The 17,889-nt window shown below is 40.5% G+C and overlaps 1 protein-coding gene across 4 annotated transcripts in view; it reads right to left on the reverse strand.

Annotated features, from left to right (window-relative positions):
- LOC111270413 (Kv channel-interacting protein 4) overlaps window positions 1-17,889 on the reverse strand; it is a 92,013-nt gene that overhangs the window by 48,847 nt on the left and 25,277 nt on the right. For 3 of the 4 annotated variants that reach the window (XR_015314943.1, XM_022850630.2, XM_022850631.2), the window contains exons 2-3: window positions 8,061-8,296; window positions 6,899-7,175 (exon numbers count right to left, since the gene is read on the reverse strand). Coding sequence is in view for 3 of the 4 variants with exons in the window: in XM_022850630.2 (XP_022706365.1) it covers window positions 6,899-7,175; window positions 8,061-8,282 (499 nt within the window). In the remaining variant the exon portion in view is untranslated. The remainder of the gene's footprint in view (window positions 1-6,898; window positions 7,176-8,060; window positions 8,297-17,889) is intronic. The other variant, XM_022850632.2, reaches the window with a different exon arrangement.

The following is a 17,889-nucleotide window of genomic DNA, read 5'->3' on the forward strand; positions in this document are numbered from 1 at the left end:
GCAATCTAGGCCGATGGATTGTGCGGACGAAAATATACACATTTTATATTTATATAATAGCATAACAAGTTCACATATGTGAAATCGATGCTGTGTATGCTGACTGTGATATGGTATAGCATGCTGATGTTATCACGTTTTGAAAGTAATTGTTTTCTATCTCTAGCAGTTCGTATCCGTTTCGTTGGTCCTGCAGTGAGTGAGTGAGGCCAACCACATGCAGCCCAAGTAAGTCCATATCTACCTATCTATCGCAGATGAATTGTCGCACGCTTACATTAATATAACCAAGCACATGGTATACGCCCGGCGATCCACAGCAGAGAATGGTAGGCTATGCAACGAAGGTCTAGACTTCGTAAGAAGTGCAAGCAGCCTGAACCCATTGTGTCCAGTTTACAATAGTTATTGTTGTTTGCAAGCTGGAACGTGTGTCTGCGGAACGGAATGAGCACAGAAAAAAACAAATGGTTTCGTCATCACTCTCCCGTTCCCGCCGCAGATCGTCCTGCGAACATTAGTTATTGATGGATTTATGGCCGTATGAAAGATATGTGGCTATAGCATACGATACTATCGTGCAGTAGTCTTATCGTAGGCAACGTGCGAGCTGCCCTTCTCATGCCGTCGGATCGGCCTCGCGCTCAGAGCGATATTCATCTATGCTGCTCGATGGCTGCATCTGCCTTAACGCCTTCGACCAGACGAGCTCTTCATTAATCTTTGCAACTGTTCGAACGATTCAATGGCTGCTTGACAGCAGGTTCTCTCGTTCACTTCCTTTGGATTTCTTAAACGTGACGACATGTGTTTGTATCGGCTCCAACCGATACTGGACGAAGGGCTATTGTGAGCGAACGCAACAGATGCGATAGAAGGCGGGGTGCGAAGCTCCCTGCAGCAACAGCGGATAGGCGGCCGCTTCCAACCCCAGCAGGAGAAATTGAATATTAAGTTTGCTCTACTATAGGGAATCTGCGGAGACATCTAATAATTCGATACGTTTAATCACTTGTTTCCGCCGCTGCCACGGCTAACTTTCATGGAAAAATCAACTAGAAGTCTTTGTATACCTTGTTCCACCTGAAGGCAAAATTATTTAGAACGGTTTACCTAAATTCCAAGTGTACGAACCAAGCGCGCGATTACGTTACACGCACATTGTTCCCGGGCGCTCACTTGATCCCAGGGTAGCTGGCACATATTCAATACACAAAACAAACGAGACAAATAGCTTGTTCCTGATATAGAAAAAATAGCAGGTAAGTGCACCTCTTTTTCTTTGATATGGTTTCGCTTGCCCCACACACGTTCCCGCATTCTCTGTTATGTACGTTACCATCTTAGTAGGTCAAGTGATATGTCGTTCTTGATGGCATAGTAATGTTATATACGCAACTAATAAAAGCTCAAAATAAATTTTAAACCCCTGTTCAGTTTTAGTTTAGACGGAAATACAATATTAGATGGGGTCATAGTCAAAAGATCAAGGCACAACAAACGCGCTCTATTTTTTCTGATGAGGTTGATGAAATACGATTTTGGGGTCATGTTTGGCCTATCCGTTCAGTACACTGATCGGTCCTAAATAGGGCGGATAGCTGTGGCGCACGTACAATGTTATTAATCTTAAGTGGAGTCCGGCAGCAACGTTCAAAGTCGCACAGTGAACGATGCAAGTGACAATAGACGAATTGTCTCGTGAGACCCTCAGCGAGCGCTGCGTAAAAATACCTGCCCATTATTAACTAACAGATCCACCAGCATCAGACTTCATAAGTGCACGGCTTGCGCATTGGTGGCAAGGCTCTGCCTTATCAGTCCAGTAACAGCCTAATTCAGGAGCCGTCGGCCTTCGTAGACGGTTGCTATTGAAAGAAGGTTCTGGGTGCCCTTGATAAAGTATCAAAGCTGCTTACATTGACCGCAACCAAGAAAGTCCATTTGTAAAACATACGATTAAGCCCAACCTGGGTTCATAATTCATGGTCGGTAGATGTATTATGCATAATCCTTGTCATAGCTGCACAGATGCTAGCGACAAACCTATTTTGTTGTAATCGATTGTGAAACGTGAATCATCAACGTTGTTTTCTTTCTACTTAAGCCTCATAGGACAGCGAAGATAAGCCTAAATGGACCGCCAAGCGACATAAAACATGTAAGAAAATTCTTGAAACTGGACACAAGACGCACTACGAAACAGAACAATGTCAAGAACAGCAGGACCTTTTTGTTCGACGAAATGTACGCAACAGATCTTTATAATATTATTTTTTTTATAATATATTTTATTATTTCAATATTTTAGTATTACGATCACAAGTTTATAGCAAACAAGTGATACCCGTAGTCTCGTTTGAATATATAAATTTTATAAGCAAGCAGGTTGCCGGATTTCATCGCGTCAAAACTTCGACAGGTGTCCTCAAACGATTCTGGTTTGTCAGTTCGAGATTTCAATGGAAACCATTCGCCTGATTAACTCTACGCCCCTGCCTTATTGGCACGTTCCTCTAACAGCTTTCTAATTATGTTAAAGCAATCGCACAGTATAGAAACCCGTATGATTTCTTCTTTACGGGAGGACGGATTGGTTATTTTCAGTTTGGTGGCAGTCTTCGCGCTAGGAGTTGAAGCTATTTCGGCCGAACAGGGAACGTTATATTAATAGACAAATGGATACGTTGCGAACGCGATCCGATTGAAAGGTCGATAAATCCAAAGCCATATGATCTGATAACAACCTGATGAAGAACCAATTTTGTGAATTTTTCGATATCATCGCTTCGCTGCTAACCTTCCCTTTGCCCAATGTCATCCAATGTTTATAAACGAGTCTGGCATACACACCATCGACGTAATCCGTTTTGTCCACTAAAGGATTTTTGTTGGTTCAGTACGTGCAACCATCTTGTGGTCAATACGTTCCAGCAAATGGTCGAAGATCTAATATCGGTTAGGGGGGGGGGGGGTCTTCTTACTATTTTAATGTAAAATAGCGGTTTAGCGGTGCTCGGTCCCATCAACCAGTTGCCACATTTACGTGTGTGAAAGGAGGTGCAGTTTTAGGCATCTTTGAATGCGAATGTACGCAGCAGAAGGCGGGAGCAACAAGCTCCCGCTTCTTTTATGGGCGCGACGACACCGACGGTGCTCTATGGACTGTGGTTATAATGTGTGAGACAAGGTATATAAAGTAGCTATAAAAGTCGAGTACGAGGGTCGTTTTGACCCAGGACCTTTGGCCGAGTAACAAGACCGCCATCTCTCAGCCGGTGATCCTAAATAGCGAGGAGGTAGAAAGTAACATATGATATTCTATTATAGCAGATCTTTACTATTTTAGCTGCCAGTAGAATCATTGACGCTCGACGAGTGATGAATTAAATGCCGTTTTTTTTGTTTGGACCTTTTTTTTTTAAATTTTTTTTTCATCAGAATACGCTAGATAGAGATTCTCCATTTCAGATAGAAGCACGATATGTGCAAATTTTACGACAAGAGTCAGGGCCTTGAGACCTTGAGAGAAGACTTTGGCAAGCTGGCCCAGGACATTTCAGGTAGCGCACAACTCATTTGATAGGTGCTAGATAATTATTGACTTTACAGCTAGCACCGCTCAAACTATGAGTCGAGATATCCCACCGCAATTACCTTAATCCATTATATACCAACCCATTCAAATGTGGATAAGTTTCATCCGCGCCAAAACTGGCCCAAGATACTTTGATTGCAGTTCCTACATTAGGTGATTTTGTTGGTTGACTACATTTTTCCTGGACTTTTTTTTTGTAGCATTTTCGCGATTTTGCTATTACTGCTATTTTTTTACAATGTTTAGATTTTCCTAATTCAGTTAATATGTTGACAATATTAATCTCGCTTTCACCCTTTTTGACAGGCCTGCTGGCGCGCTGAGGTCATTCTCTCAGCGAACGGTCGTACGTAACATGTGTTACAACTAACCCGTACCATAAACTCTTGCTTAGTAACAAACCGATATTTTCACAAGCGTTCAGTTATGGTGCCATCACGTTGGCAGTCGGTTCCCCTGCTCTAAGGAAGTGTTACAGTATCAGAAAGGTAGTTTTTTTTTGCCAAAGATAAATATTCATACATCGGTTTCATCCTACTCGCAGCACTACCTAAAATAGAGCTCTAAACAACCAACCCAATGTAACCACCCTAAGAGGCCGATTTGGGTCTGACAGCAGACGAACAGACATAAGGTTTTAGTTATACAATAGAAACAGATAGATGCTAGACGGATTCGTGGGCTTCGACCCACGCTAGTTGTCATTCTGTCTTTACTAACATAGAGAAATAATGATACTCATGACGTAATGTTGTTCGTACAATAAGTATAGATGAAATTGCTTAATAAATGGATATTCATTCACGAACCTGCAAGTTAATCTTTACGCAACTGCTAAATAAAGTTCTACCTATCATTCGTTACAAAGTTGTCCGATTTTGTCTATAGCAAAAATAGCTTTGTCGTTTTGCTCCAATGTACTTAGTTGATTTCACTGATGAACTGAGCTTCAATGTTTCGGCTGTTCATCAGAAGTCTTTCGAACCCCGCCGTCTTCTGGGTCGATCCATTGTGACATAACTGCATGTTTTCCATGCTATTAGCTTTCTCTGTAATCGGCAAAATCCCCGTATCGGGACAACGTCACTCTGACATATTTTACCGTTTTCATCATATCATGTACACTCTGTCCGTGGTTTCGGGACCTCTTCGGGTATTTCGTACGGGGCGAATCAGGTGTTTGTCACTGATCATTAATCATATCTCTTAGTACGAATCTGTACATGTTTGAATTCGGGGTTTCAGCTTGTATTGTACTTTTACGATAGAAGTTTGGTGTCCCCATCGAATCACAACAGAACGTGGGCATAGGGTTTACTTTTGTTAGTTGCTAAATAGGCTGTAACATTGTTTATAAATTTTTTTTTATTTGAGGCATTATTGTCTCGGTGAAATATGGTGAGGCCACAATACTTGGTCGACTTGTATTGCATGTCGCGGTCGGGAACAGCGACCGATTTTGGTGTGAGCGAACGTAGATTGTAGTATCCTGTCGAGGTTCCGCCTTTCAATGCGGCGTTTGTGTACTCCTCTTCGTTGCGTGTTGTACCCTTGAATCCCCTGGATGGGGATCAATTTTTGCGGAAAATTTTTTACTATTTTCTAAATAGTATAGGTTACCAAATACAATTTTTGCGCCTATATGGGCCAGGTACTGATAAAAGAGACAACTTGCCCGCAAAATATCATTGAAATTATTCATTACGACCCACGATTTAGTATACGTAATAATGCAGTGCACCTATTTTTTCCGGCATTGTCGGTTGCAGCTAACAATGCTGAACGTTGTTCCCTAATGGGAGCGGCACATACTGTGGGCAATCGATGCGACTTCGAAGAATAGAGCCAACTTTATCTGATGCTTGAACGTTGTACGTTCCCCCATGTTTGCCTGGCGATCGTTGATCCGGATCAATACTGGTACGCGCGTTCTCTAAATCTTCAATTGATTAGTTGTTGCTAGATACCAAATATAAAAATTTTTCTTTCCAAGTGCTTTTTTATGCTTCGAACGATGCCAGGCAATTCTGGACGATTCCTAATTTATAGGCAGGAGTCAATGCTATGCATACTGTTCAATGCCGCGCTCGTAAAGTGGATTTAACGAATTCAGCATTGTCTATCATATGGTGGCATCATTGGCCCGATTCTATGATAAGCATCGTTTCGTATAGTTAGTGAAAAATCGCATGTTTCCTTGGGAGGATGGTACTCTTCAGTGATACAAAAAAAAGTCATTGAATTATCTGATATTTTTCGAAAACCTGTACTCGGATCGTGTTGCTTGTATGTACAATTCATCCGGTTCTACAGGTAGTTGCCTGTCGTTAAGGTCACTTTTTCCTACACACCAGAGAAGTTTGTCATTTTGTTTTTTTGCAAGAAAGGCAAGTTTCGTCCATCCTACGGACGTTTGCCGAGATGCTCTCGCATTGATTCGCTTCCCGTCGCCTACAGCTTTCGTTATTAATTACGGGCGACGTCGATCGTTTGCCTCTTCAGTTGTTTTGTTCTGCCTGGAGGTTTGCTGTCACTTTTATTGTGGCCTGCATCGATTTTGCGTTTCTTCCGCTGCCTCATCTTGCCTAGACCGTTCCGTTGTTAGAACGTTCACGATCTGCTCTAAGCCGATTGTTCATTTTGTCTGCAGTTCTTAGCGTGTCGATCTTTTTTTATGGCTGTTTTCTAACCATGGTAATTTTGATAGGATAGGGACAAGTCTAAAGTTGCTATAGTTTAGATAGGCACGAGAGCTAGACTTACGTTTAACCTAAAGTTTGTTTCGCAGAATTTGTTAAACACAAGTAGGCTTGCAGCATAACTTGAACTAAGCTTCCCGCGCAACACAAATTTCTAAAAAAATGTTCACTCTGCTCAAATTGGGCGTACTTTTCTATACAACGAATTTCCCAATAACAAAATCGTTGTTAATACATCCGTTGTTAATACATGTTAATAACAAAACATATTGTTTTAATACATCCGAATAAAATTGAAATTTCACGTGTGAGCTATCTCAAAATTATTTTTCACGTAATTTTGTTAAAATAGTGTCCGCTAAAACTTTTAGACTGCGTGTCTGCAAAATGCAGTAAATACGTGTGGCTACATAATACATAGGTACATTTAGCGTAGCACATTTAGGTTATTCACGAAACACACGATGTGTGCTCACGTCTTTATTAAATGGCTGATTAAAAAATCTGCGTGAGCGTTCCGTTCGTTCTTGTTCTTCTAGTCCACAATCGAGAGCCTAATATTACCGATCTGAAGTTTTTCGAAAGTATTCGTTAAACTTACCGAACCTTACACCGGTCCAAGCTTTGCGGAAGCTTTTGAATAATCGGTGGTAGAAGCGCAATAATAAAGGGATGAGCCGGGGCTGAGCGCTAGAGTGGCCCTGATAACTTTGGTGGACCTGTTGTTGTTGTTGTTGACTCTGACGACGTTTCTGATTGATGGCCTGATTCGGTGAAGGCAATCGATCGCTTCCTACTCCTTGGTCATCACGTGTTTCGGGGTCCGCTCGGCTTTGCTCCTGAACTAAAGGCCGTTCCATCGTGACACCGGGGTCATCCTGAGGTATAAACAGATATAAACAGTCCACATGTTTCATTTTCTCGCCCAATTCCTGCTAAGTAAAATATACTGTACACATCTCCTACCGAATATTTACGGTTTAATGCTCAATCCTTCGATCATAAAACGCTAAAGATACATAAACATAGAACCATTTGGTGGCTGTGGCTCAAAACTGGATTTGGTGTGCCGACAACTTGAAGTAAAGATCATCAAATTGGTAACTATTAGTCAAGAAGCAAACATTAGTTGGCAATTCAAATATGGTGCATTTATTTAAGGAAGTGGAAAAATGAAAATTATTGATGATTAAATCTGCTATCGTGAAAACTACGTCTGAATTTCCAAAAGTATCCTTAATCCCTAATGTTTCGCCCGCGCAAGTCAAATTCTTCTGAGATAAATAGATTGTGTCTTCTCCATTGCTTTTTGTTTTTTATTTTTCGTTCGCTGATGGCCAGGTATCGCTGCCGGAAGGAGTTTTTTTTACCCTGCAAGGGAATTGTCAAGCAACGTTTTAGAGGTAGAGATTACCTGATTACTGGTATACGGAAAACGACAAAACCAAGGCAATAGACAAATACGGACATTCTATATTCATGTACAAATCTATTGTATTATAATCTGTCTGACGAAAACACTGTTTGATCAGATAATCTAATACTTAATATGCGGTTACTACATTTACGGCGCTCCGCACGTCGCTAAGCATTTCCCCGTAACCAAGCTTCCCAACTGCTGTCCCAAAGTGTTCTCTACACCGACTGACCTTAAATAAATCATAAAAAATTGCACGTATCAATCACTTTATTATAACAAACACAAGTGCTGGGACAGAAAGTAAACAGAACAAAAACTATACCAGTACAACAGTTACTATTACCGTCTCGTTGCAGTTTCGTGCTTTTTTCCGTGTGAAGTCGCTTGCTGTTGTTGTTGTTGAATAATCGTCAGCTTCACAGCGGTTGGTGAGCAGCGTTTCCTTCACTTCATAAAAATCGTTGGGGCCTGCTGAAGGCGAGTTGTCCTGGCCAACCTTCCCTTTGCGGGTCCCGTCTCTTTTCTGCGGGTCACACTTCGGAGATTCGTAATAAGCCACGGACATATCGTGCCCTGCAACTTCAAATGCAAAAAATTGAACTGGGTCAACAAGATCTCAAATTTAGGCGCTAATTGGCTAGATGTTAAGCCGTACGTTAAGTAAGCGACCGAATGTTTTTACTCCAGGTCAATAATTTATAGATTCACCCTACTGAATAATAGAATATACTCTGTTTATTTAAGTTTTCCGTACGTAATGTTTTTCTGCTTATTGCCTTGCTAAATATAATATGCAGCTCTAAATGTTTGTACCCGTCCCTGTTCAAAATAAATAGTACTTTTAGTTCGCACCTTCCAGTATATGAACCTATGTTAGAAAAATTCGACCTTTGGTGAAAAAGACCCATATTTAGAATTTAAGAAAGCCGCAATGACATAGACGAACAAATCGAAGCAGGACAAAATATCAGAAGGCCTACTAAATATATGTGAAATTTATTCGAGAGGAAAAACAAAACATCCTAAAGAATTTTTATAGAAAAAGTTCTAACGGCACATGACACTTCATTGTCTTATTATAAAAATTAGGCATAAAAAAATTAGACCCGAAAAGCAATAATCGAAAGTCGATGATACGTATTCTTAACTCTTCTAATCACGTCGAAAGTAGTTTAAGCTGAACCTAAACATGAGTAACTAAAGTAAATCAGCAGTACCCATTAAAAATCAATAAATAAATGTAAATCCATGCAACGCAATATCGAGCTTATATAAAAAAAAAAAGCACAACAGGACCTTGGCTTGATTTACTCACTGTGAGATATAATTTTTCGTGTCACGTTGTGCTAGCTACAATATAGATTAGCAGAATATCGCTCAGAAACGTTTCGCCTCATTTTGAACTTCAGTTGAATCTCGATTTCTTTTTTACGACTAAAAATATAATGAAAATGTACATATGCTTTGGATTTAGTATACATATCGACAAGGTACTGCTTGGGCTTTCGTACCCAGGACCCGACCAGGTGTATGGGTGATGGCTCACTTTCAAACAGTTTATAGCTACGCTATAGATTGATTTAATGATGCTGTGCCTTCAATACTACGAATTTGATAAGAAGCCCGTAGAAAATTTAGATTAAAATGAAGACACTCGAACGACGAGTATCGGGATCGCCCGGTCCACTATAAATGGTGCGAGGGTCACGTAAAAACTGTACTGCTAAGCACATAAAGAACGCTAACCCCTAACGGATCCTCAAGAGGTCGAAGGCGTGTTAAGCTTCTTTCATTATGTATGTTAATATTTTTCTAATTATTATTTCTAAACTACAGTTTATTAAATATTGAGGACAATTCATTTGTATGGTTTCCCTTTTCAGTGTTGCAATAAGCTTCCTCGGATAACATCGCTTGCTAGGTATCCTGTTGCTTTGCCAGGATACTGAAGAAAGCACACAAATAATTAAACTACAATTTAGAGAAATAGAAATCCAGTTATTGTAGACAAATGGGTGTAGAGGGCTAATCATGTAGGTATTATGTGTAGAAATGGATTCTCAGTTTCTTTGAACGATGTTCAACTTTCCTTTCTAAAACCGCACTTAGGTTCAATCATTGAAGTTATTTAGCCATGGTGTTTCGCCGACCAACGCGCAGCGGACAGCGGATTTGTATCGAGATGACTGAAATTGCTTGAAGGCATCAAAGCGCGTGATATACATAACAGATAATGCGTACGCCAGGTATATTAAATGAAAATGTTTATAGAACTTCAGCACTGCATGCAGTTCTTCTTTGTGACAAAGGAACGACTAACAGCACAAATTCTTGTTAATAACTGATGGGTTAACGAAGGCTTGAATGCAGGCGCGACCCAATTGTAGCCGTGACTCAATCTATCTGTTCGACTATCGTCGTAGATGAAGGATGAAACACCATGAACTATCTGAGGATAGTTCAGGTAATTTTGACAGAGGTCAAAATTAACAAAAATAGGCTTACTGTTTTCTCTGACTAGCAATGACATTATGCAATGTGCTTTATTCCTTGTTAACCTAACTGAATGTATCCAGTGAGAGAAAAACCAAAAACAAAACGAAGCTTTAGCCTATTAGCCAATGAGTGGTGTCCCACGAAAAATGGTCATCTGGAAAATGCAGGAATCTAGCCCGACTTGTTTTTCTCTTGCCGTTTTGTTGGGAAACTGCAGTGTGTTGTTGCATTTTAATTGTATTTAAATATTTTGAAAAAAAAATACTATAATTTCGTCTCATTCATCTTATACATGGGTTACAGTCATCAACAGCTGAGGCAGCTTGCAGATCTACTCGGTCTCGTCAGCGTAATCTTCAGTTATGCGTATTATCGAAACTAGCTATAACCATTATGAATGTGCCTACCGAATCATTGATAGGCTCATAGGCATGCCTTGCAAGGCATTTTACTACACCAACTCTATTCGTATCCGCGTTTGTTCCAGTAGAGCTTTCATTTTCTATTTTTCCCATTTTGTAGGAATCTTCTTGTTGGCGCACATTGCTACGAGGCGTTCGAACGTTGGACAGGGCGAACCAGATGGTGGAAGTTATGATGGCGTTGTGCTTCAAAGCAGAAAGCTATAAACATATGAAACGGATGGCAATTTTCCAAAAGGTAGGAGTTAGGTGCTATTTTCGGGTGCTGTGAGCGGAAAATTCGGGGATAGATCCTGCCAAGGGGAAAAACGGATTAAGCCAGTCAAGCTAGTAAGCAGGGTAGCACAAATCAGGACCCCCAACAGAACCCGGGAATTATCCTAGTCAGAACCCTTTTTCGGTTTTTAGGGCATGGAGGCCTCAAAAAGAGAAGCAGATGCAGGCGGAAAAACGATGTGTATATTTGTAGAGACAGGAGGACAACTTTGGACCACAGAATTAACTTGCTACCGCCAAACGCAGCCAGAAGCAGTCAAAAGTCTTGCAGAATAGAAGTAGATTTTTCTCCATAGGGAAATTCATTTGAGACAGTTGAAGCTTTACAACGAATCGATTTCACCTAAAATTCTCAGGTAGCTGAGTCATTGGTTTTGAACTAGGTCAACTGTAAAGACGGCTTTCTTTAGCCCATATCTTTGATTATCAGAATGTTAAAATGACTATAACAGCAAAGTGCCACTGTAAACGGTTTAGGGAACACAACAGGTGAAAGAAAACAAGCAACAGAAACTTCTACTTTTATAGATAGGAATCACTTTTTTTGGATACCCCATGGTACATGAAGGAAAATATCGAGCCGATAAACAACGAACAAAACAGATATCACTGGTAAGCATGACAAGAAAAATAGATAAACATCTTATGTTAGGCCATGAGATACCGACCCCTATAATAGAAACCATGGCGTATAGAAAAGGGGCAAATCATAAAAGTCCGTTAAGGTCATCCATTCGACATTCGCATAATCCTTCAGTAAATAGAGGCAGCGATAGTGGAACGTCATTAAATCACCTTTCCCATTTGGATTTAAACAAAGAACCCCTTTTTCTTCAAAAGATCTGTCGCAACCATCCCATCCTTGTATTATATTTTTTGGCGTCATCAGACCTCGACGAAAAAAATCCCAAGTTTCTGTTCAACGAACTTTGCCAAATGCTTCTATGATGCCTTTATTCCGAGCACTACTCGTCCACCTGCAAAACCCCTAGCGGAAGCTGCGATCAGTACGGGATGTCCACAGAAAGGCTCTATGTCATAATTAACGTTTAATTTTGTTGTGCGTTGTTAACGCACGTGAGGGCAGCTCATCCAGGAGACCTGCTACGACACTGGTCTACTAAGTGGGCAAGCAATTCGTTTGAAGGAACATTCAACTCTGCAGAAAGGAAACTGGAACCATGGGAAGCAGGGTTTGGCAAAAATCTTTTCATTTAGATTGGCCTCTCCCCACGTTGTCTCTACGGAGCCCACGCTATTGTACCATCCCCCAACGATCTGTATCACTCCCCGGACATTCCGGTGAACAAAGCTCAGTCTCTCGAAGCTTCACCTAGTCTTCTGATTCTCTCGAGGAGAAACTCAGCCTGAAAATAGCTGCTATGGCAAAAAAACAGCAGTCACTTGTCTAAGCCTTTTCAACCAGTTCAGTCATCTTCGCCCTGACTAGTTCGTTTCTATTTCTTCACAAATCTACCTTTCGATTTGAACTGTAGATAGCCGGTTACATTAGATTCTCTTTCCTCTCGGCTTGCTTGGCCGTCTGCTTCCTCGCCTGACAGATCCAGTATTCGCAGACTACAGAAAACCTCGATCCGTATTTGTCGTTTTACTTCAGCTTTCGACATAAGAACGACGACCCGACTAACGGGCAGCTTTCGTTTTAGCGAGGACTACTGTAAATAGAACAGGAATGGAAGGGAGAGAGCCCAGAAGATGGCGCGGCGGCAAGCCACGGGGCACAATAGAGTTTACATCAACGACAGGCACGTTCCTACATTTCTCTGATGTCAGTTCATTGAAGACGCTTCCGCAGCTCTGTACCACCAGAGCTGCAGTTCGAGGGAACTTTTAAGACGGTAGATTCCTTTAGGAAACGAAGTGAGGAAACTCAAATTGCAATGCGCGGTACAGTGGAGCAAGCAATGAGGTTGGCTTGCGGTCCGACGCGTGACCTTCGGGCAATCAACCTCTTCCACCAGCTGCATTTTACTAGCATTAGTTGCGTCTTTGGCCCACCTTGTTCTACATTGCGATTTATTCCTTTTCCGTACGGCTTGACCAGGTATTGTAATTTGCTGTTTTGGCCAGCGTCTGTCTCAGTCAGTTCAGTACCCAGACTTCGTCTCTGTCTCAAGTCCGGGCCTCGTAGAAGTCAATCAGTGTCGCACCCGTTTCTCATTGATTTGCGTCTTTTAGCCTCAGTATGTTTCCTTCTTTCCAACGATTCGCTTTGCGACCCTCCGAAGCTGGATAGTTTCCTTCGTGCGACTGCCAGCTGGATTATTGTCCCTTTTTACACGTCTGTCTCCTTCTCTTAAGCTACTACTCTCTATCTTTTCCTAGCTTTAACACCTGCCACAAAATCGAAGGCAGTCATATAGACTCCATGTTGAAGCCGAACCCTAGATGACTAATTCCTTCACGGCACCAGTGTCCTGTACAGGTGACCGCAACAACAAAAGCAGTGCTTGGAGCCTTTGACTTAAATTAAATTAAGTAATGCAGGACCTGTTTTCTCGTCTGTCACACCCGGACGCTCCACGAAAAGCAAACATAGTCGAAGTATATGTATACAAACGGAGCTACAGCACAATATTTACGAGACTGTAACAGACACCAGACTCACAGACAGTACTAACGGCTAATTTTTGAGCCAAAATACCTTCCTGATTCCGATACGACTAATTTAAATTCATTTTCTCCTTGTTGCTGATCGAACATATGATATACGCGGCCTTTTTCGCTACCATTGTTAGCCATCGCTCATCAAGGGCACTTCCCAATAAAGAACAAATATAGATTATAAAATTAAATAATTTTAAGTTCTGCCACTTAAAGCTAAGGTCTCAAGCATTGTTCCACGAAGCCAGTCGGCCCAGCCCACTAATTTGCTGAAATGGTCATTAAATTAGCACTTCGAGTTACTTACAAGCTGCTTAGAAATTCCAATAAAAACACAGGAATTGCAAAATAACCGTATAAAAAATCGAACGGACTCTGTAAGACTGGCATAGTAGGACTGGTAATGTCTATTAAGCCCGAAGCCGAATGAAATTGTCCACATTAGAGATACTCAGCGAGTATTTCCCGCCCAGCTTCCGCTTCTCGAGTCTATTCATTAACTAGAGACCTGAAACGGAATTTAGCACCCCATATATTCTATATAAATTATGAACTCTAGACCCGGCTATCCGCTATCGTTGAACTTTTTGAAATAGCACAGTGCAGCCGAAAAGGTATTATTTCATATGCACCCCAAAAAAAGTGTAGACATAGTTCTCTGTAAGCGATTTACTCATCTTATTTGTTAAATGAAAAGATAACTATAATAATTTATATAAAATATTGATTTTGTAAATCAGAAAAAATAGTTCGCTTTATAGTAATTATAATGATAATATTATAATAATAATTATTTTTATAACACATCCTGCTATATTATTAATTTATATTATATTAATAACTTTAATAATGATATCTTTTTTAGTAAAAAGAAGATTATTTAGACTTATTTTTATATTAATAGTCAATTATTCCTCCATATATTTATAATAGCACGTGATCTTTAGAAACATCACTACAAAACGTTTTATAATCAACCATCACACATAAACGTTCCAGTCCCGGCTGGCATTCTCTGTAAAAAAAAAATAGTTTTCGAGAAATATCGATGATTTTTTTCAAATTTAAAATTTTCTTTTACATTAGCGTACGGAACGTAAAAATTCAGAATTGACGATAAGGCCGAAGTTCACTATGATGTACGCTGCGTCCTAGAATAGGAATATTGAAAAAAAGTGTTATGCTGTGTGAGCTTGTGGGCCTACCCTAGTCACGCATTGGCAAATAATTACTAAAACTAATCAAGGGGCCTTCGACGCTTGGATCAGTGCAAACTTTACACGCGGCTCTGATTTAAAGTAAACGTATTAGAAAGATTTCACAACTCTATTTGTTGGATAACAAAGACACAATCACCAGGCGTGTAACAGTTTTTACTTGTGTAAAGTTTGTCTATAGTTATATTGACAATGCATCCGTGACGGGAACAATGTCGACAATATCTCTCGGAACGACCACTGAACAAAGTACAGCTTGTCATGCTTTTTGGCAACGTGCAAGTTTCATATTAACGCTACACTGATTAATGTATTTTTCGCCTTCATCTATTATTTTTAGCAAATCCATCAAAATGTGCAGGCTTTTTAAAGTAATTTTTAAAGTTAAAGAAATGTTTGCCTTGCTTGAGACATGTTTTAATCACCAGGCTCTCCGACGCCTTCCAGATAACGTGACTAAGCTGATATTAAACAAATCTTCTGCTGTGTTTTTACGCACGACCTTTCCTTGTGTAGTTCGCGCCTGCGTGTATACGCGTGTAATATCTCCCAGCAGATCCTAACTTCTTCGGCCAAAAGTTTAGCTGTGAAAAAAAAAGCACCACCCAGGGTTTAACGAAATCTCTTGCCGTTTGTGTCAAGTCAATTACTATAAGGTGCACGTGTGTGCTAAATTTACTTAAATATACTCTATATAATATGGAATATATAGGACACATGAAGGTAGCTTTTCTTAGAACCGCGTCACGTTTGAAATAGTTTCTGAAGGGAAATCAGAGAAAAACAAAAGTCACTTATTTCCAGATTTTCGCGCGCAGCTAGTAATAAGTCATAGAGATAATTCAATGTGTGTATATCGCAAAACCATTAAAAGCATATGCACAGAAGGGGCGCACCCGAGACTGCAGCTAGAGAAAAGAGGTATTTCAATGAAATTTTTTACATATGCTGTGCTAAACGTGGTGCTTCTCGCAGTTTTGTTTAGGCAATATAGTTTCGGTTCACCGTGATCACAGCCTGAATTCGGGACCTAAACCGCTCACCAGTCTTAGAATAATCTTGTAATACGTCTAGTGATATGGTGTAGATTAGTATAGAGTCGTCGAGGTGTTGTTTAGATCTGCCAGATACAAAAAATCCTAGCAGAATTAAATTTATGGCCTAATAGCCAGCTAAAAGTCCTAAAAATGTGAAGGCTCTGAATGCCGCACAGAGTTGCAAAAGCACTAAACGTTGGAGCCTATCTAGATGAACTAAATGGCAAATTTCTATATAAAACAATCCAATGCCTTTTGAACCACTTTAATGAATTTTTGTGCTTTTTAAATCTAAGCTCTGGTCCGTATTTGTAGGTTTGTTTCAAAAGTCGTACGAAGGCTGGAAATAACGTGTACGCTCGATTCTATCCTATGCGAAGACACTGCGTAATAGCTGACCGTCGCTCAAGCTGCGAAAACGACACACTGGTTTTGCCATGACGAACTTGTCTGATTGGCCTGTTCTAGGAAAAGTTGGCCTTCTGCTGGTACCAAGAGTAGCGGATAAGCACTTGCTCGCTACAACAAGCAATCCGCCAAAGTTCCAAATATGTCTTTTTGCTGGACGTGTCTATACGACAATGGGTGCAGTTTTTGACTCTGATTTTTCTAAAAAAGCCTTTCATAAATGCTAATTAGAATTTTGGTAAAAAGTATTTAAAGTGTACATCTCCAAGGAATTTCAGTTACAACAAACACTATGTGTTCTACGTAGGGAGGTCTTTCTTGGTACCAATCGATAGTCCTTGACGGGCCGAACAAAAATGCAATGAATACTAATGTACCTGGAATTGTCACCAGAAAACGGTGACATGGTAAGGACGTTCCGCTTTCGCGATGAGGTCAGCGGAAAGCCACTAATACGTCCATTAGAGAAAGCCGACTTCATGTACGCCGCGTTACGTTTGGGGACGCAAAAGCCGTTTTGCGCGGAAAGACGACCAATCAAATATATACCGATGAAGGTTTTTCTAAAGTTCCCGAATTTTAGTTCGTACCGGTAAACACGTTCCATCCAAAAAGTTGCCTATAGTTATTCAGAAATGTCTTTGCACCCCAGTGTGCACCCCAGTACACCTGCCTTGTAAAATTTTCTTCTACGAGATAATGTCTTAACACACGCCTTAGGAAAAAAAGCTTTAGACTTAAGCAGAAGACAAGAAACAGACGAGGACGCTACGTCAGACAAAGGTCTGACTCCGTTTTGAAGAACGTCCATGGATAAACGTATTTTTCTTCGCGTGTTTTCAACAATAAATAATATACTCAACAAACGTGTGAAATCAATTCGCGGGATGCTAGCGGTGTCAGATACAAAGATTATAATCGTAAAATAAATACAAACATTGTGAATATGGAGGCAAGTCGATTAACTAAATCAGTCAGCGAAAATGCCAACTATCAGCTCTGCCGGTTTCTATGTGTCTACGTGAAGAACTCGTGAAGAATTACGTGAAGAAAATACGAGCCTGCAACTAAAATTTTAAATTCTATTTCCATCCTTGACTGATCATTTCTCACTGAATCATACGCATATAATATTGTCTGCTTTTTAGTAATTATTGGATGGGTCTACATGGTGCATTTTTCTGATACTACTCGTTACGTCATATAGTAGAGCTAGACAAAGAGTACCGCGTGCGGGTGTATGTAATGAAACTTATCAGTTTTTCTCGTAATTATTGTTGCCATAGCCGCATGTGTCACCTTGTATCACGCATTACATCTAGACACGACGATCTTCCTTTGTAACCTATTATTTGAATATACAGTGCTTTAACAAAACAAAACTAGGTTGAGACTTGGGAAGTTCCTGCAATCAATTAAGCACTGGATCATATATTCATAACGAGTAAAAAGAGCCAAAGCCGGAATGGTGTCTTGTCTCTCGCGATTTCAAGATTAGCCTGTTTATCTTCGCACTTTGCTATCTACCTTGGTAGCATAGTAGCAACTCTTCAAAAGGGGTTGCAAAAACACGAACACCTTGGAAGTAACTCACGACAATATTGGCAGATCTTTGGAGATTTAAAAAAGGCCCGAGACTTTGTCATAGGGGTGTGTGTTGCTGAGCGCGGAGCAGCCGACAGAGTGGTGCT

This window comes from Varroa jacobsoni, unplaced genomic scaffold, assembly GCF_002532875.2.
Source record: "Varroa jacobsoni isolate VJ856 unplaced genomic scaffold, vjacob_1.0 scaffold_1472, whole genome shotgun sequence".
NCBI lineage: Eukaryota > Metazoa > Arthropoda > Arachnida > Mesostigmata > Varroidae > Varroa > Varroa jacobsoni.